Source organism: Marmota marmota, unplaced genomic scaffold, assembly GCF_001458135.2.
Source record: "Marmota marmota marmota unplaced genomic scaffold, marMar, whole genome shotgun sequence".
NCBI lineage: Eukaryota > Metazoa > Chordata > Mammalia > Rodentia > Sciuridae > Marmota > Marmota marmota.
The window spans coordinates 13,226,510-13,252,538 of NW_026000249.1; the positions used below are offsets into that span (position 1 = coordinate 13,226,510).

General features: G+C 36.0%; 1 protein-coding gene across 7 annotated transcripts in view; it reads left to right on the forward strand.

Moving 5' to 3' along the window:
• Zfx (zinc finger protein X-linked) overlaps nucleotides 1-26,029 on the forward strand; it is a 53,925-nt gene that overhangs the window by 4,185 nt on the left and 23,711 nt on the right. For 2 of the 7 annotated variants that reach the window (XM_048796459.1, XM_048796460.1), the window contains exons 2-3: nucleotides 16,485-16,573; nucleotides 19,691-20,260. In XM_048796459.1, coding sequence (XP_048652416.1) covers nucleotides 16,513-16,573; nucleotides 19,691-20,260 — 631 coding nt within the window. In that variant the 5' untranslated portion in view covers nucleotides 16,485-16,512. Of the gene's footprint in view, nucleotides 1-6,182; nucleotides 6,314-16,366; nucleotides 16,574-18,116; nucleotides 18,172-19,690; nucleotides 20,261-26,029 lie in introns of those variants that run through there. The other 5 variants (XM_048796458.1, XM_048796461.1, XM_048796462.1 and 2 more) reach the window with 5 other exon arrangements.

Consider the following 26,029-nt stretch of genomic DNA (forward strand, 5'->3'; position numbering starts at 1 on the left):
CTTTTAGTTGTAGTTAGACAATTTTTTTTTTTTTTTTAATTATGTTTTATGTGGTGCAGAGGATCGAACCCAGGGCCTCATACATGCTGGGCAAGTGTTCTACCGCTGAGCCACAAACCCAGCCCTTGCACAGCATCTTAATGACTGTCATATAAAAATGTTATGTTTCACAAACTCTGTGCCTTCTCTGTCTTCTATGGTGGTATTTCCCTCAAGGTCAATTCTCCACCCATTTTTCTCTGAAATCTTCTCCCCTAGTTTCAGTGTCCCTTACCATGCCCACCTTTTCTCCTAGTTTTTCATCTGAAATTGCAGTTGCTTACTGACTATATCCACACAGGTGTCTAAACTGTCTCAACAGGGATGAATCCAAATTTATTTGGCACATAGTAGATGCCCAATATTATTGATAGAAAAAAATATTTTTTCCACATGGAGCCCCTAAAACACCTGTTTGTTGTTTTCTTTCTGTTAATGGCACCATTATTTTTCGAGGCTCAGTCTTTCTTCTCTGTCTCAAGAACAATGTGGACATCTTTAGTTTAGCATTTAATCTAATGTATTTTACCTGTGTGTTTATATTTTTTCCTAAACTGTGAATATAGACAGCTTCTCATTTATCTTTGTCCATAAATGGTTCCTGGAATATGATCACTGTCTCCCAAAACAATTATCTCAATTATTGGGTGCAGAAAATTTTATGTAGTTGAATAATTTATTCAAAATAAATTATCTAGTCAATGTGTTCTTTGACTAAAGGTATTCATATTAAGGCACACCTATCTTGTTAGGATAACAGGTCAAAACCAGGAGCTGTGTAACCCCATCCTCACCCCTTGTCGGATTGGAATATGGCCAGCCTCCTCTTATTCTTGTCAAATTGTTTTTCCAGGGGCTGGGGATGTGGCTCAAGTGGTAGCGTGCTTGCCTGGCATGCGTGTGGCCTGGGTTCGATCCTCAGCACCACATACAAATAAAGATGTTGTGTCCGCCGAAAAACTAAAAAAATAAATATTAAAAAAAAAATTGTTTTTCCAAACAACATTTTATAAAATTTGGTTATTTTATAACTGTATTGTAATCAAAGGGAAATATAAGGAAACTGGATAGCCTTGAAATATACCGTCATTAGGCTTTTTAAAAATGTTTTAAAAGTTTTGAATTATGAAACACTTAAAAATTATTGTAAAGCAAATGTCACCAGATTTAACAAATCTTAATATATTTTGTGGTGTGTTTGCTTCATATTTTGTTTTAGTTTAATGGAATAAAATTTCACACATCTTTATCCCATTCCTGTCTTTGCCAGAAATAACCACTGTCCTAAAATGTATGTACCCAAACAAGTTATTGCTTTTGTGTGTATTAACTTTATGTAAGCTGTATCATACTGTGTGCCTCATTTTATGTATTATTTTCACTGAAGAGTGTTTTTGAGATATATCCATGTTATATGTGGATCTAGTTTATTGGTTCTCAAAATGTGCTCCAGGGATTTTTGAAGCTCTTTTAACAGTCTTACAGAAGGTCCAGGAGATCAAAGTATTTTTTATAATAGTATTATTTGATTTTTTTACCCACATTCTCCTGTACATCATACAAGTACTGTGCAGAGGCTACATGACACATGATCAATAGATTGAATGCAGAAAAAGTTATGGTGATCCATCTGTTCTCTATTAAGCCACACATTAAAGAGATTTGCAAAAAAAAAAAAAAAAACTACTTTGTTTCTAAATATATTTTTTGTTTTGAAGAATAGTTAAATTTTTAAATAAATACTTTCATGTTTACATATAGTATGTTTATTTTGTCAATTAGTTTTCTATATTTCTGTTTAAATTTCTAACATAATAAATCTCTATAGAGATGAACTACATGATACATTACTGTGGTCCTTAATTTTAAAGAGCTTAAAGGGGTTCTGAGACAAGACACAAGACAAGTTTGAAAATTACTGATCTAGTACATTGATATTACTTACTGGGGTTTATTTGTCTTTCTATAAGGGGAACATTAGGCTGTTTGCAGTTTTCAGCAATTTCAAACAGTGCTGTGGTGAATATCCTTATACGGGGTTCTCTCTTGGGATTGTATTAGAAGTAGAATTGCTACATTGAAGAAGTCTGTGCATTGTCAACTTTACTGGGACTTGCCAGAATGCCAAATTTTATTCCATTTGACACTCCCACCAGCTGTGTATGAGCCTGTTTCTCCAGATCACTGCCAAAAGATTAGATTTTGCAATTTTTTCCCCATCTGTTGGGTATAAATGCTATCTTTTTGCTGTTTTCATTTTGTATTTCTTAGATTACTATTGAGGTTGACCTTTTTTCCTCCACGTTTATTGGCCATTTGAGTGTTCTGTGAATTGCTCGTTTGTATCCTTGGTTCATTTTTCTATTGGATTGTTGCTTTTTCTTACTGATTTGTAGATATTCTGGATACTAATGATTCACAGTTATATACACTGAAAATATCTTCCGAGTCTGTGGCTTATCTTTTAGTTTTGTTTAAGGAATGCTTTTTATGTAGAACAAAAACAACTTTTTTTTTCTTTTTTTTTTTTTTAAATCATTTGTGGCTTGTGTTTTCCAGTGTCTTCAAGGAATTCTTACTCCAAGGTAATAATGATACTGTGCCTTTTAATATTTAGGTCATTAATTCTTCTGGAGTTTTTTCTCTATTGTGTGGTATAGGGATCTAATTTTGTCTTTTTCATATGGATTTATCGTGTAGTTTAGTCTTTCTTCCCAACTCCTAAGATGTACTGTATTCTCACATATACACATCTGTTTTTAGTTTATCTCTTCTGGTTTCATTGATCTGTTTGGCTATCTCTATACCACCCTGATTTAATAATGGTAGCTTTATAATTAAATCTTAATTTTTTTCAGGATTATTTAAGCTATTTTCCTCCCTTTGCTTATTTAGGGTTGTTTTTTTAGTTTCTATGAAAAATGGTTGGATTTTTATTGCATTTGCATCAAATTTATAGGATAAATATATAAATTCATATGGATATATTAAGTAGTAGAGTTGGTGTTTATATCTGGACATGTGTTGTTTTCATAGAGTTCTTGCTCAACTCTCAATAGTTTTTTTTTGCTAGGTACTATGTAATTTTGGTTATCTTTGTGAATAAGAGTTTCTTTTAGTGTTGGGGTTTGAACCCAGGGTCTTGTACATGCTGTTTCACTGAGCTGCACCCCAGCCCTGTAATTTCTATTCAATTTTTGCTGATGTATAAGGGACACTGTGTATCGATCATTTAATGTTGCTGAACTCCCATGACCATGTTTCATAGATACACTTTCCTCCCTACATTTTAATATCTCTGAAATCAAATCTCCAGTTGATGGTGCCCTGTAGTCACTGTTATCCAGGCAGCAGTTATCATTATTTGGGCATGCACTTGGTTAGGGCTCTTAATTTTGTCATCACTTTAAATTTAGAGTATGCCCATTGTTGCGTTTTATTTCATGCCGAACAATACAACTGAAGACAGATGAAATTGCTAAGTGGGTGTCTGCCTTGAGAGAAAATCCCATAGATATAATGGAGCATTTTAAGAAATGCTTCATCCCCTAACACTCTGGTTGGCAGAGGACAGTTTTGTTAGGAACAATTGGAGAGCTTTGAGTAGAAAGCAATCCATTCTAGGATGCTGAATGTGAAGTTTTAGGAATACCCTACAAATTTCTTTGGCTTATACTTTTCTTTTATATATGTACAAGGTATGATAAATTCTGTTTAAATTTGAATTGTCTTGATATGTCTAAAATGAAAATCCTAGATAATAAGGGAACAATAGTATCAGAAAAATTAATGTTTTTTCCTTAGTTGTGTAAAATATAAGGGCTTATTTTACAGTTGGTGGTATCTTTAGATTCAGTGAAATGTGGGAGTAATATCAATTATAATTCTTTTGTATTTTCTATGTAGTTATATCTGTGAATAATAGTTTTATTTTTTCTTTCCCATTCCTTTTTGTCTCCCATTTCTTGTTTATTGACTAACACCTTAAATAAAGTGTTAAGTAGAGCATTGATAATGAGCATCCTTGCTTAGGGATGCTTCTAATGTTTTGTCATTACATATGATATTATAGTGAACTTATTTTTTTGGGGGGGGGGTAGAAATATATATTTTTTAAAGTCAGGTTCTCTTCTGTTTAGCATTTTAAAGTTTTATCATGAACAGTAGTTGAACTTTTCTAAAGCTTTTAATCTATTGTTATGATGAAGTATATTAATAGATTTTCTATTTTAAACTATCTTTGGATTCCCTGAATATTTGCATACTTTGGTTATTGCATATACTTTTCCTTTTTCATGTAGTCTTTGTGGGGTTCTTTTTTTTTTGGTGCCCATACTGGGGATTGAACTCAGGGGTATTCTACCACTGAGGTACACCCTCAGCTTTTAATTTTTTATTATTATTTTTAAAAATTTTGAGACAGGATCTAAATTGCCCAGGCTAGCCTTGAACTTGCGGTGCTCCTGTCTCATCCTCCCAAGTAAGTAGGATTATAGGTGTGCACCACTGTGCTGGCTTCTTTGTGTTGGTTTTGATAACAAGGTTATGTTGTTAATCTTATGAGTCTTTTTTTTTTTTTCTTTTTTTTTTGAGATGGGGGCTCACTATGTTGTCTTTGCTGGCCCCAAACACCTGGGTTTAATTGATCCTCCTGCCTTAGCCTCTCTAGTAGCTGGGACTACAGATACATGCCACTGTGCTCAGCTAATCTCATAGATGAATTGGGAGGTATTCCCTCTTTTCTGAAACAGGTCCATTTAATACAGATAATCTGTTTATTGAACATTAGATAGAACCCATCTGTGATACTGTTTATACTTGGTTTCTTTTTTGTGAGTAGATATTTTTGGTTTTGATTTATTGATAATTTTTTTTTTTTTTGCTTCCATGGGATATCTTTATGGCTTTTTATGTGGTTTTTTTTTTTGGTCATTTATACAGAGTGAACAATTTCCTAGAAAATTATGCAATTTCAAGGATATTGGTATAAACTATAGGTTTCCTTGATGAAATTTTAAAAATTTAATTTCATTAATTTGTTCATTTTTTTCTGATTAATATTGCCAGTAATTGCCTGTATTTATTATATTTTTCAAATAGTTCTTTTTATTGGTTCTTTGTATTTCTGCTCTTATGGTTAAAACTTATTTCCTTCTGCTTCATTTAAATTTATTCTGACATTTAAAAAGTGTGGCTAGGTGTGGTAGCCCACACCTGTAATCTCTGTGACTTGGGAGGTTGAGGCAGGAGGATCACATGTTTGAGGCCAGACCCAGCAGTTTAGTGAGACCCTTTCTTAAATAAAAAATAAAAAGGACTGGGATATAGCTCAGTGGTAGAGCATTCCTGGGTTCAATCCCTAGAATTGTCCCCCCCCCAAAAAAAAAGGCTTATTTCATTAATTACTTAATCTGTATTTTTGTGCTATGTACATTTAAAAATGACTGATAGGCAAAAATCAATTGTATTTTTACTAATAACAGACAATTTGAAAATCAAGTTTACAAACTAGTAAAATTTATAATAAGGTCAAAGAATTTCTCTGATATGAATCCAACAAAGCATACCAGGACTTTTAATAAAAATGTTACTAAGGCAAAGGAAACAAGACCTCAGTTAATGGGAACAGAGATGATGCTCGTGGACTAGAAATGTCACTGGTGTAAAGATGTCAGTTCTTGGGGTGGTAGAGAGCACTCATCTAGCATGTGCGAGGCCCTGGGTTGATCCTCAGCACCACATAAAAATGAATAAAATAAAGGTATTGTGTCCAACTACAACTGAAAAATAAATATTAAAAAAAAATGTAAATTCTCCCTGAGTTGATAGAGAGATTCTTTGCAGTTCCAATCAAAATCCCAACAGGATAGCAGGTACTGCCTTTTCTTTTCTTCACTTCTCTCTCTCTCTCTCTCTCTCTTTTTTTTTCTTTTCTTGGATAGACCAGTTCTCAAATTTAGGTGGAAATGCACAGGGCCAAATATGTCAAAGGCAATCCTGAAACAAATGTTGGAAGACTTACACTTCTGTTTATCAAAGCTTATTAAAACAGCAGGTACAAAGCCATATTGACAAATGGAATAGAATGAAGTCTGAAAGCATTTCTTTTTTTTTTTTTAATTTTTTTAATATATATTTCTTAGTTTTCGGCAGACACAACATCTTTGTTTGTATGTGGTGCTGAGGATCGAACCCAGGCCACACGCATGCCAGGCGAGCGCGCTACCACTTGAGCCACATCCCCAGCCCCTGAAAGCATTTCTATATATGTAAGGTCAGTTAATTTATAATACAAATGTATGTAGGTTTTGATAGAGGTTAATTAAAATGAGCCATGTGCGGTGGTGCATACTTGTAATCCAGCAGTTTAGGAGGCTGAGGCAGAAGGATCAAGAGTTCAAAGCCAGCCTTAGCAATTTAGCGAGGCACTAAGCAACTCAGTGAGACCCTGTGTCTAAATAAAATACAAAATAAGGCTGGGGATGTGGCTCACTGGTTGAGTGCCCCTAGGGTCAATCTCCAGGACCAAAAAAAAAAAGAGAAAGAGAAAATGAATACTATTGATCCAACATATTCAAAAGCAAGCTTGGTTTCTTTATATATTATTCTCAGCAGAGGGATTTTTCATTCTTAAATATTATATAAGAAAAATTCTATCTTCAAGTATATTATTATTTTTTTGGTCCCAGGGATTGATTTCGGGGGCACTTTCTCACTGAGTTGCTTGCTTAGCCCTTCGCTTCTGCTGAGGCTGGCTTTGAACTCGAGATCCTCCAGCCTCTCTAGCTGCTGGTATTACAGGTGTGTGCCACTGTGCCCAGCCAAGTATATTAATTTTGTATTAGCATGTTTTGTGAATTCATATTGATGTTTTTCAGTTAATTGTTTTGGATTTCCTAGATATATGTAAATAAGTGTAATTTCTTTCCAATGATAATTATGTCTTGCATTTTATTTCCTTACCTTAATTGCTTTGGTTATCAGTTCTCATACAATCCCTCTGCTCCAGCACTGGGGATTGGATCCAGGGGCACTCTACCACTGAGCCACACCTTCAGTCCTTTTAATTTTTGTTCTATTTTGTTTTGTTTTATAGTGCTGGGGATGGAATCCAGTGCCTCACACTTGCCCCGCAAGCACACAGTCACTGAGCCACACCTCTTTTATTTTTCATTTTGAGACAGGGTCTTACTGAGTTGCCCAGGCCTCGAACTAGGGATCTGCCTGCCTTAGCTGGGATTACAGGCATGTCCTACCATGCCCGGAAAGTTCTCATACAATCTTAAATAATAATGGTATTCTTCTTAATTTTTACTTTGGAGGGACTACTTCTAGTGTTTTACCATAGTGTTTAATGTCTTTTTGTTATAAAGTGTAATGACAGAATTCCCATATCCCAGAACACATGTTCTAACATGACCTGGTTTAAGATTGTGTATACTTATGCATTTTAAAAACAGATTTATTGAGATAAAGCTGTTATTAAATTTGCCCTTTAAAATGTACAATTTAGTGGTTTTTATTAGATTAATAGTTGTGCAACCATCACCACTAATTTTAGAACATTTTCATTATCCCCAAAAGAAACACTATCCATTAGCAATCACTACCCCCTTTGCCTGCCCCTCAGCCTCTAGAAACCACTAATCTGCTTTCTGTCTGGGTAGATTTGCTTATTCTTTTTTGTTGCCATAGTGGGGCTCCAACCCCAGGGGTACTCTACCAGTGAATTGTACCCTCAGTCCTTTTTACTTATTTTGAGGCAGGGTCTAAATGACCTAGGCTGCCCTTGAATTTGCAATCCTCCTGTCTCAACCTCCTAAGTCACTGAGATTTGCTTATTCTTAACATTTCATATAAGTGAAATCCTATAATGTGTGGTCTTTTGGGTCTGGCTTCTTTCACGGTAGCATGTTTTTAAGAGTCATCCATGTTCATGTATTAGTGCCTTGTTCCTATTTGTATTTTTTTTTTTTTAGTTTTAGTTTTCTTTAATATATTTTAAAATTTGTTCTAATTAGAACTAACTAATTAGTTATACACACAGTAAAATGCATTTTGACACATCATATATAAATGGAGTATACTTTATCATTTTTCTGGTTGTACGAGATATAGAATAATACTATAGGGTAATAATGTCCGATCCTGTTTGTATTTTTTTTAACTGTTAACAAAAGTATTCCAATTTGAACAGTTTATTTTAAATAGAAAATAAGTGTTGAATTTCAGGATTTTGACATCTAAACTCTAGAATCTCTTTCTCTGTGTGTACCTGGGTGGGTATCACTGTTATTTTTTAAGTGATGGATCATATTTATAAATATTTGACATAGGATTCATAATTAACCAGTTTTGTAGTCTGCTTAAATCATCTTTGTGAAGTTTTGTTTTAAATAGTGAATTACTTTTGTAAAAGGAATTGAGAAAGCTTTCTTTCTTTGTGGTCTGGCCTATGGAAAAGCCTGAGGTGTTTTTTTTTTTTTTTTTTTTGTGCTAGTGCAGGGGATTGTATGCAGGCTTGTGTACATGCTAGATAAGTGCTGTACCACCAGCCCATGCCTGGAGCTTTTTGAAAGGGTAACATTAGAAACCCCCCACCCCTCACTTTTTAAAAATTTCATGGTGATTGGGTTTTCCATCCTTACTGAGTTAATGCTGGTAATTTGTACTTTCTGTCAATGTGCTAGCATAGAATTACAGACAATTTTCTTATAAGTTTTTTTTCATTTTTCAGTATCTTTGTGTTTTTTTCATTTATGTTTATGTTTTCCTTCAGTTTCTTAGTTTAGTAGTAGTATTTTATTATCTCCTCTTCTGGGGGCAGGGAGGCCAGGTTTTTTTTGTTGTTGTTGTTTGTTTGTTTGTTTATTTATCCTAGTAAAAATTAGCTGGCTCCCTGGGCTTTGCTCCAGAGAATGATTATGGAATTTTAAAAATGTTTGTTGATAGTCAACCTGGAGCAAGCCTATTAATGGTCCTATGAGAAGCAAGTGTATTGCAAACCAACCCCTGTATTGCCCAGCTTTTCCTTTTTTGTTTCTAATGATTAAAGATTTATTAAGTAGTACATGCAAAACATTGCTAATTGCATTAGCCAAAGATCTGTGTGAAAACACTCCACAATTCTGCAGCTGCCAATTTGAAAAAATTGTTTTAGTTGTTGAAAGGCCCAGTATTAACATTCTTGCCGCTATTGCCAATGTACAGAGACCATTGTTAGTGTTAGCACTGCATTTACAGAATCTTGTAGACCCAGAGTATTTAGGAAAATTAATAATAGGAGTCATGTGTTCATGTAGGTGAGGTAGAGTAGGGTCAGTACAGTATTAGTCAAGTTATAGTGTCTGATCTGGGAAGACAGTGACATTATGAAGGCTCATAGTTCATAAATACTTAACATGTTTTTTAAAAACCATAAAGCTACAAGGGATGATTTTTACACCAAGTAACCAGAAAACTAAGGCGAGCACTTATTAACTTGAATAAAGTAATATGAACGTGAAAATATACTAAACAAAGCAAAAAATAAAACACCCCAGATTCTAATGCATTATCAGAAAGATAGCTCAATACAAGGGGACATATTACTCATTGAAAAGGGGTTTGATAAGAAAAGCACTGACTAAGCTAACAATTATGGGAATGACCAGTTAAGAGATGAATTAAATGTCCAATTTTGGAAAACATGGCAGGTGCAAGAAAAACAAAAAGCATAAGAAAATGCTTTCTGATAATACTCACCTTTCTTTATTATGTACTGCATTTGACAGAAGTAAATCTAAAAAAATTTATGTGACAGTTTTATTTCATTTATTCTATGTACAATGTAGTCTAATCTCAACTTTATAGTATGTCAAAATACTGTCTTCATCCTTTGATCACATCAACTGTTTCACATACTCAGTTTTAGCACACCTGCAACTGAAGGCAGAATACTTCATTAGAGAAAACGTGGATAGGATTTCTGTTCACAGTCTCAGCAAAAGCTATTTTTTAAAAATTTCACTATGAAATCAGAGTGATCCAAAGAGCCTAGTTATATTCATTACATTATGATATACAGTAGAATGTAGTGTAATGAACATGGATTGATCAATTATTACATGCATTTAAAAGGCAATATTTTATTAATGAGGCTTTATTGCTTTATGTATCTGAAAAAAAGTATTTGTATCAAACTAGTCTTAAAGACAATGGTATTTAAAACAGCATAGTATTCTTAGCTCATCAGTACAACTAAGTTCAGAGGGTATTTTGGCAACTCAATCTGAGCAGGAATACTGGCTTTAGAAAAATAAGGCTTTTAGGTTTGTCATTTTAGGGCCAGATTTTAATAGATTGTGAAAGTTTGGACTCTTAGACTTTAAACAAACAAAACCTTGAAATTACCAATTGGCCCAAAATGGTTTTATGGAAAAACTAATCCGTAACAAAACCTTGGCATTGAAGTGAAGCATACAGAAGTTCCAAGTGGGACAGGGCAAGGAAGGACAGGGCTCTGATATTTATAACAGCGGACATTTTTTTTTTTCCTTTTGACACAGGGGGTAGGTAAGATTTAGAATTAAATATTCTGTTCTTAGGGAATGAGATTTGAGTTATAGCTATTAGATTAATATTATTATTTGTATACATCTTTCCAGATATTTGATCTGTCCAGTGTTGAAAGAGTTGTACCCTACTACTGTTGATTTTTTTTTTCCTGTGTTCTCAGATTCAAAAATCTATATTTCCATGCGGCATATAAAAAATTCAATGACTTCAAATTCCACAGACAAGAAAACACACATATTTACTTTTTTTTTCTCCCAAAATCAATTTGAGGAGAAATATAAATTCAGAGAAACAATAAAACCAGAGGCTTGTATTCATTATCAGAATACAGTGAATTTCTGGTTGAAGCAGTTAGACTGGGCTGAGGAAGTTCATGCCAGCTCTCAGCATGTAACTCTAATCTAGACCCTCACTTACAAATGAGTGGACAACCAAAAGGACCTTTTTTTTTTTTTTAAATTTTAGTTGTAGATAGACACGATACCTTTATTTATTTTTTTATGTGATGCTGAGGATTGAACCCAGTGCTTCATATGTGCTAGGTGAGCGTTCTACTACTGAGCTACAACCCTAGCCCAGGACCCCACCAGTTTGAAAGAGTTACCAAATTCAACCAACTAAATAATGAAACACCAGAGTAGACAGTTAAATATAGGGTTCAGTCTAAACATTAAAATCTCGGAAATATTTGGGAAAATATGTCCAGGGGAGGGGTATAAAGATTGCTGTAAAGAAGAAACTGTTCATTTTGAAGTTAAAACAAGGTCTTTTAAATAAAAATTTAGTAGATGGGGTGAAGATCAAATTAGCTTAGAATAATTAATACAAAGGCAAAGATAGAGGAAAAAGTTAAAGTGACAGGCCAGAATTATGGGTCCTTATATCCTATAATAAGAAAGAATAGAGCTGGGTGCAGTGGCACATGCCTGTAATTCTACCAGCTCAGGAAGCTGAGGCCGGAGGATCTCAAGTTCAAGGCCAGCCTCAGCAAATTCGGGAGGCCCTAAGCAACTAAGGGAGACTTGTCTCAAATAATAAAAAGGGCTGGGGATATTGCTTAGTGATAAAGTGCCCTTGGGTTCAATCCCTGATACCAAAAATAAAAAAAGGTGAATAAAGCCAGGGACTGTAGCACACACTTGTAATCCCAACTGTTTGGGAGGCTGAGACAAAAAGATTGTAACTTATTAATTAATTAGGATTTATTCATCTGTTTATTTTGGGGTGGCACTTTGGATGGAGCCCAGGGTCTCATCCATGCCAGGCAAAGCTCTACCGCTGAGCTGCATCTCCAGCCCTTAATTAGGCTTTAAATTTCATCAGTTCCAATTTCCTCCAGAAAAATTCTGTAGACAGATTTGCTTTTGTTTGCTATTCCTGCAGCTTGAGCAGTTCCATGTACCACTTATAATAAAATTGGGTTCTTTGAGCGTGACTTATGGAGACAAATTAGAAATGAGTCATAGAATTAAAAGACAATGGATTTTCAGGAAGCCACAAGTGGAAAAGTGATTTTTGTATGCACATTTACAAAAAAAAAAAGCAAAGTAAGTGTGTGTGTATACACACACACACACACACACACANTGTGTGTATACACACACACACACACACACACATATAATATATATATATATATATATATATGTAAAATAATTTTATTAATTTGCCCAAGAGAGAGCACAGAAGTGTTTAGGTATAAAGAAATATAAAACCGATAAATTGTATTGACAGTTCCTAATTTAAGGTAGATAATACGCCTCTGTTATATCTGTTAACTTTTTAAAAAAACTTTATTATTTATTTATTTATTATTTGTATGTGGTGCTGAGGATTGAACCCAGGGCCTTGCACGTGTGAGGTGAGCGCTCTACCACTGAACCATAACCCCAGCCCCTATACCTGTTAACTTGCTAGGGTATTTTTATTGCTTTAATTTAAAGAATTGGTGTAAGGAAGTTTTTGAGAGTTTTCTGGGTTTCTCTCCCAATCTGTTATTTCCCTTAAAATTTCATTTTCCCCTTGTGAATGTTTTCAAAATTATTTTCAGGATTGTGACTCTTCGGAGCAGGAAGGGAATATTTTACTGAATTTGAAGTGATAGCGGAGTCCCAAAAATATTTTGAGGGCATTTGATAAATGTTAGTACTTGTTCACCTGTATCCTTTGGTTTTTGGTTCTTTGAACCTTTCTTATTTTTGTCTCATCAGCAATCCACTCTCTTCTACCCTTTTTCACAATCCTGAGAACCCTTCTGAGTAGTTACCATTCTAAGAACATGGTTTCATTTTGTCAGAGGGAATTATCAGTTCTAACTGCTGAGGGGTTACAAAGTTGAGGTATCAGCATTTCTGCTTGTAAGTACAAAATGTATTTTTTCCCTGTTTTGAGTTTTTTTTTCTTAATTTTTTTCATTTGTAGATGGACACAAATAGCTTTATTTTATTTATTTTTATGCGGTGCTGAGGATCGAACCCAGGGCCTCGCACATGCTAGGCAAGCGCTCTACCATTGAGTCACAACCCCAGCCCCTGTTTGTGTTTTTATAATGACAAAACAGAAGGGAAAATAATCTGAATGGTTTATTGCTTATCTAAGTCAAGATGAGGTAAGTGGGCCCCTACCATGTAGGCCAGAATAAATATCTGTTAGGAAGTGCATATGATGTTAAAAGTTTGGGAATAACAGCAAATAAATCCATCATGGTATGTTAGGTTAATATTGTCAAGCCCCCTGAATATTGGGAGTATTCTGAGCAGGGCAGCGCCATGATCAAAGCAGTGTGTCAGGAGGATTAATTTGCAGATTGCAGGAAGCCTCAGTCCTTGGCACCAGCCCTTATAGGGTTCCTGGTCATTTGTTGTGGGAGTGGCAGAAAGAAGCAAGGCCACTTGAGAGGCTATTTTCATGCCTCAGGGATCCGGAAATACGAAACTGAGGGGGAGTGGTGAAGGGGATAATAACAGGGACAGATTCCTGAGAAGTCCTGGAGAAGTAATTGACAAGATTGGCAACCTGACTGAATGTAAGTGGGAAGAAAGTAAAAGGCCATAGTGGTTTTGTGAGGAGAAAGATAGGTTTTATCCAGATGAATATACTCAGTCTGGTGATGTTAGGTCCTACCTACCTTGAGTATGTGGATTTTGTGACTCATCTTTGTGCAAATGGTAGTTGAACCACGAGACTAGAAAGCAGAAGAGGGCTGAGTGCTGGACAAGGCCATGGTAAGGGGTGAGGGGTGGCTTGGTGGCTAGCAGAAACAGAGGAAGGACTGAACTTCAAAATCAAGGGAATTGATTATCTGTCACACTCTAATAGAAAACCAAGGAGGAGGAAAGCCAAGAGACAGAATTGTTTTGCAGGTGGAGAATTTTTAGAGCTTGTGATGGGATTGGGTTTATATAGGGAAATGGGCTTAAGTACCTTAAGTACCCTTTATTGCCTTCTTTTTTTTAAAAATTTTTAGTTATAGTTGGACACAACACCTTTATTTTAATTATTTTTATGTGGTGCTGAGGATCAAACCCAGCGCCTTACACATGCTAGCAAGAGCTCTATTGCTGAGCCACAATCCCAGCCCCTTTATTGCCTTCTTAATTGGCTTAATTTCTTGTAATATTTCATTAGGCTTAGAAGATTAACTTGCACTTATCATTTTATAATTACATTTTTAAAGGGGAAAAGAATTTTATGGCCAGAGGTGATTTTGGCAAGGAGAGGGCAGGGAAGACTTATTCAGAGCTTGTACATTTTGGTTTTCATGGTTGAACAATTTTTTTGTTTTGTTTATTAATCTAGCCATTATTTGCTTTAATTTGAAGCAGTTTGAATAACATGAAACAAGCTATTTCTTCAAGATGAGTAGAATGTCTCATAGCTGACGTGTTGAAAATTCATTTGTTTATTATACAAATGTTGAGCTTCTCATGAATATTTCAAGGACTACATGTGTGTAATTTAGTATCTAAAAATAAGACATAAAAAACATAATGTATGGCAAACAAATACAGTAAGAGAAGAAGGATAAAATGCTATGGTAATTCAAATGGAGAAATTATTTCCAAAGCAGAGATGATAAGGGTAAAGTATTCCAGGCAGAAGGGACCCTGAGCTAGATGCAGAGTTGGGGGTCTTTCAGGAACTTGAATGTTTTTGTTTTTGCTGAAGTGTATGTGGGCCCATGCATGGTTGTATGGGAGGTGCTTAAAGGAAAGTTAGAGGAGCCAGGAAAGGTAGGTTGGAGCCAGAGCTTAGGAAATGGCAGGAGCTTGTACTTTATTTGGAAGCAGCAGAGATCCATTAGCATTTTTGAATAAAGGAATGATGTCACATAGCTGATGCTTTAGATATTGAGTTGTATTTCTGTTTTTTAAAATTTTAATAAGAAACGTCATCAGCAAAAAAGAAAGATGCTCTGTTTAGGTTGGATTAGAAAAATAAAATAAAATAAAACCAGGTAAGTTTAAGCCTATAATCCCAGCCACTTGGGAGGTTAAAGCACAGGAGGGTTACAGATTTCAAGGCTAGCCTTGGCAACTTAGCGAGACCAAGGACTGGGGATTGTAGCTTAATGATAAAGCACCCCTGGGTTCAGTCCCTGGTAGGGTATGTGGGGGAGGTGGTGAAAATAGAGATAGGGAGGTTTTAGGTAGTACTTAAAAGTGAGCAAACACAATCTCTGATGTCTGCACTTTTGAAACAGTAATTACATTATATTAAGAAGTACATTATTTTATTGGCTAAGGTTCTTTTAAAAAGTTTTTGGCTTAAGTAGAAAAGGGATAATTAAGGTCATTGGGATGTCTTGAAAAACCTAAGGCAGAAATATTGGTGGGCCCCAGAAATTTCTAGAACCAGGAGCCACAAAGCTGTTAATAATTCTCTCTTCCCTGTTTTATCCATTCAGTTTCTCAGGGTATTCACACAGTTCTTCTTACTTTTTGTTTGTAAACTTTATCTCACTAATCTAAGCCAAAGTTGGAAAATGACCTTCCTCATCTCCAGTCACCAGAACAGGGGGAGACTGGGAGGGTGAGCAAAAGAGAGTAAAAGAAGGACAGAGACAGAGAGGGAAAGGTATTGATTCTTGCCCATGGTTTCAGGTTCTTAGGAATAGGACTTTGATTTCATTGTGCTCAAAGATGAATTTATTTTTACCATTTTATAGCTAGTACAAATCACCTAGGCCAGGAGAGTGTCGGTACACTGTGGGAATTAATCAGAGGGTTATTTAAAAGAGAGGACATGTAAGTTCAGCAGAAATCCCAAAGGGTGTTCACTACGATTATGCATTATAATTTTTTTTACCATTGTTCAATATATTGATTGAAAGAAGACTATTAAACTTAGAGAAGTTATATGAAAATTGTGCAGGAATTTCCCCCAGTAAGCTTTAAAATGTGTTTAAGTTGAACTTTAACAAAACCATTTAACCTTGGGAGTGTGAGGTATATAGACTGAGGCAATAATGCTAGAGTCATGGAAATATTCTATATCTTGATCTGGGCAGTGTTATGAAGGTTTATGTATATGTTAAATTCATCAAGATGGGGACTGGGTTGTGGCTCAGGGTGTTCGCCTAGCATGTGCAAAGCCCTGGGTTTGATCCTCAGCACCACATAAAAATAAATAAAAAAAAAATAAGATTGTGTCCAACTACAACTAAAAAATAAATATAAAAAATTCATCAAGGTGTATGTACTTGATATATGTAAGCAGTACCTCAGTTTAAAATGAAGTCTAAGTGAAAGTGATCTTTTGATTTATTTGTTATGTTTTTCATAGATGTTCATCTGTCATATAATTTTGAGTGTCTGAAATGAAAATATGACATTTTTAATACATGATATAAAACATTAATGTTTGGTTTACCTTTTTCCTTGATTTAGGAGCTGTGACTGATGAGAATTAAAGGCCATGGATGAAGATGGACTTGAATTACAACCACAAGAGCCAAACTCATTTTTTGATGCAACAGGTATAACTACTTGGGTTGTTCCACTTTGTATCTACCACATTTAGAGTTGGTTTTCATGTGGATGAATTGCTAGACTCTCACGTTGACTGATATTCACACTTAAGTATTTTGTTAATCCTGTCAGGATCTATGAATGTGAAAGTGAGCATATTATTATTCTCCTTCTGAAAAATTTGGCTCCTTCACAACCTACCCTAATATTCTTGTCAGTATAGGTTTAATATCTCTAATATAAAAATTCAAAATACTCCAAAATCCAAAACAAAAAATGAAGCCACAAGTAGAAAATTCCACACCTGATCTCATGTAATGGGTTGTCAAAACACAGGCAAACCAAAAATATTGTATAAGATTACCTTCAGGCTATGAATATAGGGTGTATATGAAACAAATTAATTTCATGGTTACGCTTTGGTTCTATTCCCCGAGATAACTCATTTTGTATGTGCGACCTTTTTCAATATCTGAAAAAACAAAAACAAAAACTTCTGGTTCTAAGCATTTTGGATAAAGTATACTCAACTTGTAACAATAGCAATATCAAAACCTTAGTGTTATCTTCAGTTATTCTCATCTTGCTCAGTTATCCCACTGAATTCTGTTGGTTGTCCCTGTGAAAATGTTCCTTGCTTACATCTCCTCTTCATTATAGTCTGTCACATAGATAGGCTCTATCATTTCATTCTTAGTTTGTAATAACTTTTGAGTTATTTTTCGTACCCTAAATCTCATTTATCTAGCCTACTGATCAGAGTACTCATCATAACAGTGGATCATGTCATTTCTTTGTTCTCTGTTACCCAGCAGATAAACTATAAATCCAAGGTCCTCTACATCCTGATTCTGTCCTACTTTCATAGTGTTCTATCTCAAAAGTTCCCCAAAAGAGCAGTCTGCTTCGGGAAGATGATCTTAGTTCCCTCCCTGAGTGTACAAGGAAGATTGTATTCATGAAGTTTTGAAATGGGGGAAAAAAGTTTCATTATTTTGGGAGTATCCAGTGTTCTAATTATGTAACATTGTAACGTGATTATAGTTGGTTTTATAATGTAACATGGTTTTACATCACACTAGCCTAGCTATCCTTATAAGTAAGATGTTAATGAGTTTTTCATTAGACTTGAAATGATCAGATTGCAAGAAATTAAAGAAATAACAATTAACTTTATCAGAAAATTAAATATTAGTGACTTTCAGTTTTTGAATTTTTCTTAACTTTAGTTGGGGGAGGTTGTATGTTTTTCTTAATAACTTGGAATAGTCTTTGATGTTTGGTAATTTCTGTTTGATCGTGATAAATGCCAAATTTATAATTCTTAATTGGAACAAGAAGTATAATTAACGTGTGCTTGAAAGAGAGGCCAGGCTCTTTGGAGAAAAATGCACAGTATTTGTTAATCTTGCCATAAGCAAACCTGGGTTGTGGACTAAGTGGTAGATTGAATTAACACTTATGGTATTTGTTTATCTTTGAGCAAGTCACTTAATCTGCCAGGGCCTCCGTTTTCCAATGTCGTAATAATAATGAAACCTCTCATTACAGTTTTTCAGACTACTTCCCATACATTCCCATTTGATCATCACCACAGTCCTGTGAGGTATGCATGGCAGATACTATTGTCCTCATTTTACTGATGAGGAAACTGAAACTCAGAGGTTAAATGACTTGCCCAAGGTCACAAAACTATTAAGTGTATAATCCTCCTCTCTGATTTAGATTTTGTAACCAGTGCCACTAAATGCATTTCTCTTCATGTCTGCCAAATGGAGATTTATCACTTGACAATAATGTTGAAGATAAAGTTGAATATTCTTGATTTCTAGAAGTAATTAAAATGATTATTACTTTTTAAAGACTTTCTGTAATTTTTAATATTCTTTGGCTTTTGCTCATTTGTGTTTGTTGACAAAGCCATATGTTTCTCTGAGGACCTGGCCAGTGACACGGAGTCATTGAGTTAGGCATCTGCTTGGACTCAGGCTGGTCTGAGTCTCAACCAGAAGTACTAATAGCTTTTTTTGGTAAGACATATAAAACTCTCTTTGCTTTTCCTCTGAACCCCAGCAGCCATGATATTGGTTTTAATTTTATTTTGTTTTATATTTTTGGTAAGGATGTATAATTTCTCTTCTCATTTATGGCATTCATTTGGAGTAATATTTACTGAGCACCATATGCTGTGTAAACAACTGTGTGATCTTGGTTAAGTCATTTAATCTCATTGGGCTACAACTGATTCAATCCTCTACCTTGATTCCTTAACTGTAAAATGGAGAAGATTAAAGTTTCCTATATTGTGAGGAACTGCCTTGGGGGTTGGGGTCCTGGGGCAGGGAGGAGGCTCTACGGAGGAGGAGTACTCTGGTGAAGTTGGGGTAGGGCCACTCTACCCTCATCCTGTACTGCCCTAGCGCAGCTCTGCTTTTGTTCTTTATCTATCCACAGGGATAGATATCCTTGACCAATTGTCTTTCCTCCTAAACTGTGACCTTCTTATCCCTATTTTGATTCATGCCCTGATCCTTTTATGTCATATTCAGATATTAATATCTAATTTTCCATAGTCGTAGATAGAGGATGTTGGTGGTCTATTAGAACATAGGATGTAAAGGAAGAAAGGGGGAAAATGGAAGGGAAGTAAAAGAAACACATGGGAGAGATGGAAAGGAGATAAAACATGAGTTGAAGAGGGTGAGATGGAGCAAGAAGGAAAATAAATTAAAAAACACATATACCGAAGGAAAATGGTATATTTGCCACCTGAAGTGACATTACATAATTTTTATAATCATCCCTAAAGTAACTATGAATATGAGTTTAATTTTAGAGTATCTAGAATTTTACTTTCCTAAATATATTTCTTCTGTGACTGCCTCAATTGCTTTGTTCTCCTAGTGTTTATCCATTGATTTAAGTGTATGAAATTTGTTGTGTTTAAAAGTATCTTTCCAATATGATTAAAAAATAGATTCCCTCTTTATTTCTTTAGTCTATCTTAATGTTGAGAAAACTGAGGAACTAGTCTGTTGTCCTGGTAGGAGTTAAGTAACATTTACTCAGTTGTGATAGTCACACACTGACCTGAAATTCGTCATTTTATTTATTTATTTTTTAAGGAGCTGATGCAACACACATGGATGGTGATCAAATTGTTGTGGAAGTACAAGAAACTGTTTTTGTGTCAGATGTTGTGGATTCAGACATAACTGTGCATAACTTTGTTCCTGATGACCCTGACTCAGTTGTAATTCAAGATGTTATTGAGGACGTTGTTATAGAAGATGTTCAATGCCCAGATATCATGGAAGAAGCAGATGTATCAGAAACCGTCATCATTCCTGAGCAAGTGCTGGACTCAGATGTAACTGAAGAAGTTTCTTTAGCACATTGCACAGTTCCAGATGATGTTTTAGCTTCTGACATTACTTCAGCCTCAATGTCTATGCCAGAACACGTCTTGACAAGTGAATCTATACATGTGTCTGACGTTGGGCATGTTGAACATGTGGTTCATGATAGTGTTGTAGAAGCAGAAATAGTCACTGATCCTCTGACCACCGATGTAGTTTCAGAAGAAGTATTGGTAGCAGACTGTGCCTCCGAAGCAGTCATAGATGCCAACGGGATCCCTGTGGACCAGCAAGATGATGACAAAAGCAACTGTGAGGACTACCTTATGATTTCCTGTAAGTCTTGGGGTATGGTGATTGTCAGAGGTGTTTTTGAAGGCTGCTTTTCCTAAGTTAAATCTGGGATTTGGGGTGAGATTGCTCTTAACTTACACATCTGTAAAATTAAAAAATAAATTTTATAGATCTACCTGCATTATTGTTTTAGTTTGGAGCCTATAAGATTACTCGTGATTTCTTCAGTCTAGAAAGACACAGGCTGAATGGAACTGAACTTTGTGAAATCATGTAGGATGTCATTAGACTGTTATCAGCTTCTATTAGAGTTTGGAGTCCTCTTGAAACTTGAAACTTGAAAGGAGTTCATCTTGGAAAAATGCATAACCAGACTGCTTATATTCTTTTATGCTGATAGGTACAAGAAACAAACCATTGGTCAGAGAAAGCCCGAAATATGCACTTCTGCTCTTGGATGCACAGTATTGCTAATGTAATACTTAATGTATTTACTCTAACTATATGTAAAATACTGTTTATATAACAGCACGGGAAAGAACTCATGATTCTGAGACGTGATTTCAAGTGTGGGATTCTTATTAGGTTATTGAAGAAAAGTGAGGTGTTTTGGGAACATACATGTAAATGTTTTATTTGACATCTGGGAGGGCAGCTGTGTCTTATAATGTGTTTTGGTTTTTTTTTTTTTTTTTTTTGTACTAGGGATTGAACCCAGCAGTGCTTAACCACTGAGCCACATCCCCAGCCCTTTTTTTAGAGACAGGGTCTCGCTAAGTTGCTGAGGCTGGCTTTGAACTAGCAATCCTCCTGTCTCGGCCTCCTGAACCACTGGGATTACATTGTTCCCCCACACAATGTGCAGAGATAAAATTCTAGATCCGATGGACCATAGTTTTTTTTTTGTTTTGTTTTTTTTCTTTTTTTTGATATGGGGGATTGAACTCGGAGGCACTCAACCACTGAGCCACATCCCCAGCCCTTTTGTATTTTATTTAGAGACGGGGTCTCACTGAGTTGCTTAGGGCCTTGTCTTTGCTGAGGCTGGCTTTGAACTCACGATCCTCCTGTCTCAACCTCCCGTGCTGCTGGGATTATAGGCATGCGCCACCACACCTGGTGATAGAACACAGTTCCAACCAAATGTACAAATTCTGATGCCTTAAGGAACTAACTTCAAATAAGAACTATAAAATTACAAGAGTATTTGCTTACATAATTTTTGTTTTTGGTGGTTTGGTACTGGATATTGAACCCAGCAATGCTTTACCACTGAGCTATATCTTCAGCCCTTTTAAAATATGTTATTTTGAGACAGGTCTTGCTAAATTGTTGAGGCTGCCCTCAAAGTTTTGATTTCTTGCCCCAGTCTCCAAGAATTACAGGCATGTGCTACTGTGCCCTGCTGAAAGAAGGCTTTCTTTGGTAGGGCATTTAGAAGATTATTTGTATTGAAATTATAATAGTTTCAATAAACCATAGGTGAGTGGATAGAAGATGGAAGAGATGGGCTGTAATAGATTGTGAAAATAATGGAAGTAGAGTTAGATGAAGCAGTTCATATAAATTGCCATCTTGGTCAGTAAATGTACAGAAGAGGAAAGAGTACAGTTTTTTTTTATATATATTTATTTTTTGTTGTAGTTGGACGCAATATCTTTATTTTACTTATTTACTTTTATGTGGTGCTGAGGATCGAACCCAGGGCCTCACCTGTACTAGGCAGGTGCTGTACCTCTGAGCCACAACCCCAGCCCCAAGAGTACAGTTTTTGCTGGATGGCTGGATGGTGAAAGAAACAAGCTACTGGGAAAAGTGAGCCTGAAGAGCTGGGTGCAGTGTTGCACACCTGTAATCTCAGCGGCTCTGGAGGCTGAAATAGGAGGGTCTCGAGTTCAAAGCCAGCCTCAGCAAAAGTGAGACACTAAGCAACTCAGTGAGACTCTTGTATCTAAACAAAAATACAAAATAGGGCTGAGGTTGTGGCTCAAGTGGTTGAGTGCCCCTGAGTTCAATCACCGGCGATGTGCCCCACCGCATCCCCCCTGACCCCCCCCCCCGAAAAGGTGATCCTGAAGATAGAGAAAGGTAGGGCTAACAAACAGAGCAGGTTGCAGAGAAGGGAAAGGGATTGTGGTCCAGGGCAGCAGTAGATGGCTTTTTGAGTCTTGGAGAGGGAGAGTGAGGCCCCCCTCCCTCCAGGTCAGGAGGTCAAAGGAGTGTGCATCTGCCAATATAGAAGGACTGCAGAGGCTGGGTGGAAAGCTGAAGGATGGTGGTAAAGGTTTGGAAAGTTTTAGTCTGGGGATGGACCAGAGAAGGAAGCTAGGGTTTATGAGGTAGATTGCTGAACTACATCTAGTGGCCAGCTGGCATCAGGAGTTTTAATTAAGTTTATAAGTTAAGATTCTATTTAGTATGAAAATACTACTTTTAAATACCTCTGCCAGATAAGACTAGCAACCTGGGGCTAAGGTAGAGGAAACAAAATTGGATTCATCCCGGTCAATTTAGGAAGGAAAGATGATCTGGTGAAATGCTGAAAAGGAGAAAGCACTCTTGCTTTTCCTTGACTTCATGTTTTTTGTCCTTTCTGTCTTCCTAAATGTATTTGCTGAGGAGTAAAATGCATGGCTTTGTCTTGACCTTTAACTTACCTTTTGCCTTTATTATTCTTTTAGGAAGTTCAACCCTCCAAAGAAGTCATTAAAAAAGGAAAAATGGGGCTGGGGTTGTGGCTCAGTGGTAGCGTGCTTGCCTGGCATGCGTGCAGCCTGGGTTCGATCCTCAATACCACATAAAAATAAAATAAAGATATTGTGTCCACCTAAAACTAAAAAATAAATATTAAAAAAAAGGAAAAATGAGGAGTTGATTTGGTAATGATTGACATAGTGTACCTAGTTTTTGTATTGTATTACAGAATCCAGACTTACAAAATTTTCATTGAAAATCTTACACTCATCTTTCTTTTAGGCCCTGGGTTTTTGCTAACTTAAATAGATTTTAATATTCCTGATAAAGTAAATACTGATGGGCATAAACTGCTATTGTGTGTTTTAATATATTTCAGTGTATATTATATTTAATATGATAGTTTCTTTTTTAAAATATTCCTTTTACAAGAAAATGTTTCATCTAAGCTCAGAGAATGTAAAGATACAGTAGATGCACTTACACATACTTATTCTCCTATTTTACTGTAATGAAATGGTTGGATATTTTGGCGGGGCCTGATACTGGAGATTGAACTCAGGGGTGCTTAACCACTGAACCCACCACCCCCAGCTCTTTTTATATTTTATTTAGAGACAGAGTCTTGCTAAGTTGCTGAGGCAGGCTTTGAACTCATGATTCTCATAACTCGGCCTCCCTAGCTGCTGGGGTTACAGGTATGCATCATCACGTCCAGCTGGTTGAATTGGTTTTAAACTGAATTTAGAGATAGTGACTTTTGGTAGTGTCTTTTGTCTTCTCCATTATACAGGCACTTTTGAACTCTTTCTCTTCCCTCCCCATCATCGTCCATCTTCCCTTCAAACTCATGGTCATATCAAATAATCTGATTTACCATTGGCTTTTAAATCAAACCAGTGGAATTCTTTGGAATTAATTAGCATTTATCTTATTTCTCCATCCACTGAGCTAAATCCCTAACTCTTTTTTTTTTTGAGACAGGGTCTTGCTTAGTCACTTAGGGCCGCACTTAAGTTGCTAAGGCTGGCCTCGAAACTTGGAATCCTCTTGCTTCAGCCTCCTGAGTCACTGGGATTACAGGTGTGTATCACCACACCTGACCAGATACTTCTTTTATGATTTATGATGTCCCCCCACCTTTTGATGGTGCTGGGGATTGAATCCAGGGCCTTGTGCATGCTAGGCAAGCACTCTACCAACTGAGCTATATCCCTAGCCTTTTTTTAATGATGCTTTTTAACTTAAAATCTACATTAACTTCAGAAGTTTAGGACTAATGAGCATTTTATGCTAAGTGTATGGAGGGACTATGGCCTGAGTTCATCCATGATGGGAGAATGCTAAGATGCCATTATTAGCAGTCAGCTTTAATACGTGTCATGATATGAGAGATGTATCTCTGAATTACTGTTATATTTATTCAATAGTCTGAGAGCCAAAGAACATAAACAGGTGTCTAAATACTCTATTTACTTTAAAAATTTCAGTAAGTCAATGGATCTAAGAGCCTAATCAACAGCTTTTATAATATCTTTAGTGTCCATCTTGGGGGGGCAGATTTTTTTCCTTTTGAAGGTCTCATTTAAAGTGAAGATGAAGCAGTCCTCATTCTTTAAAGTGTCAAGGTAGTATATATAGAAATAAATACTCATTGTCCCAAGAGAGCTGCCTTTGAGGTCCAGGTGATCTCTTTAGTCTTTGCAGACTAAATGTTACTTCTGAATTGATTTTATATTTCTTGAGGACAGGAACTTCCCAGTGCATCTTAGCTGCTTATGTATTTTCCCCATCAGATCATAAGATTATTAGAAGTAAAATGGGTATTTGTTGAATAAATGAACATATGAATGTTACAGTTGAAAGCCTGTCGTCATTATTTCTCATCTGAGCTTTTAGCAGTATGTTTCTTCCATACCAGTAGCCATTGGCTCCTACTTGATTCTGGTCAGGCTAGATATGGTGGTTCTGCTTCATGGCCCTTCTGAGTTTTCTGGCTGTCTGTGAGGTGGAGTATTTGAGTCATCTCCTTGTTACTCAGGTTGCTTCTTAGTTTGCTTTCAATATGAAGCACCTGCCAGATTGACCTTAATCTCTTTGCAAGTGGACTTCAGCCACCTGGAGTTTCACTTTACAGCTGGATAGTCAAAAGATGCCATTTTGTGAAACATCAGTTTGCGCAACAGGGAAAGCCGGAGAAAATCTGGTGATGATGAGTCAGGGACTGCCTTTCAATAGCTATAAGCAACAAAATATTCTTTGGATACCTCTGATATTAACATGATCAATGAGATGTCTGTCAGTCTTTAGGTCTTATTGACATCTCCCATGTTTTTAAAATTAATACAGCTACCTAGAAGAGTGGTATGAGTTAGGCATTCCTTTCTAATCCTAGGTTCAACCAAGTGTTAAAAAATTTTTTGATAACAGCTTTATCTAGATGTAATTTACATACCATACAATACACTCATTTAAAATGTGCAGTTGTTTTTACTAAATTCACAAAATTATATACCTATCAGTGCCATCAGTTTTAGAAATTTTTCATCACTCCAAGGAGAAACTCTATACCCTTTAGCTATCATTCCCAGTAACCTTCTGTGACCCCTTCATACCTAAACAACCACTAATCTACTTTTGATAGATTTTCTTATTCTGAACATTTCATATAAATGGAATGCTATGGCCAGGTGCAGGGGATGAACATCTATAATCCCAGTGACTCAGGTGTCTGAGGCAGGAAGAGTGCAAGTTTGAGACCAGCCTGAGCAAGACCCTATCTCAAAATAAATAAATAAAAAGGGCTGGGAATGTAGCCCAGTGGTAAAGTGCCTCTGGGTTCAATCCCTGGTACAAAAAAACAAAACAAAACAAAAACAAAAACAAACCAAAAAACCAAAAAATAAGTGCTATAATCTGCGGTCTTTTGTGATTGGCTTCTTTCACAGCATGATGTTTTCAAGGTTCACCCTTGTAGCATGGACTTCATTCTTTTTATTACAGAATAATATTCCATTGAGTATATTGCATTTTAGTCCATCAGTTGATAGACATGTGGGTTGTTTCCACTTTTTGGACATTTTGAACATTTGGTACTCTGTGTGTGTGTGGGTGGGG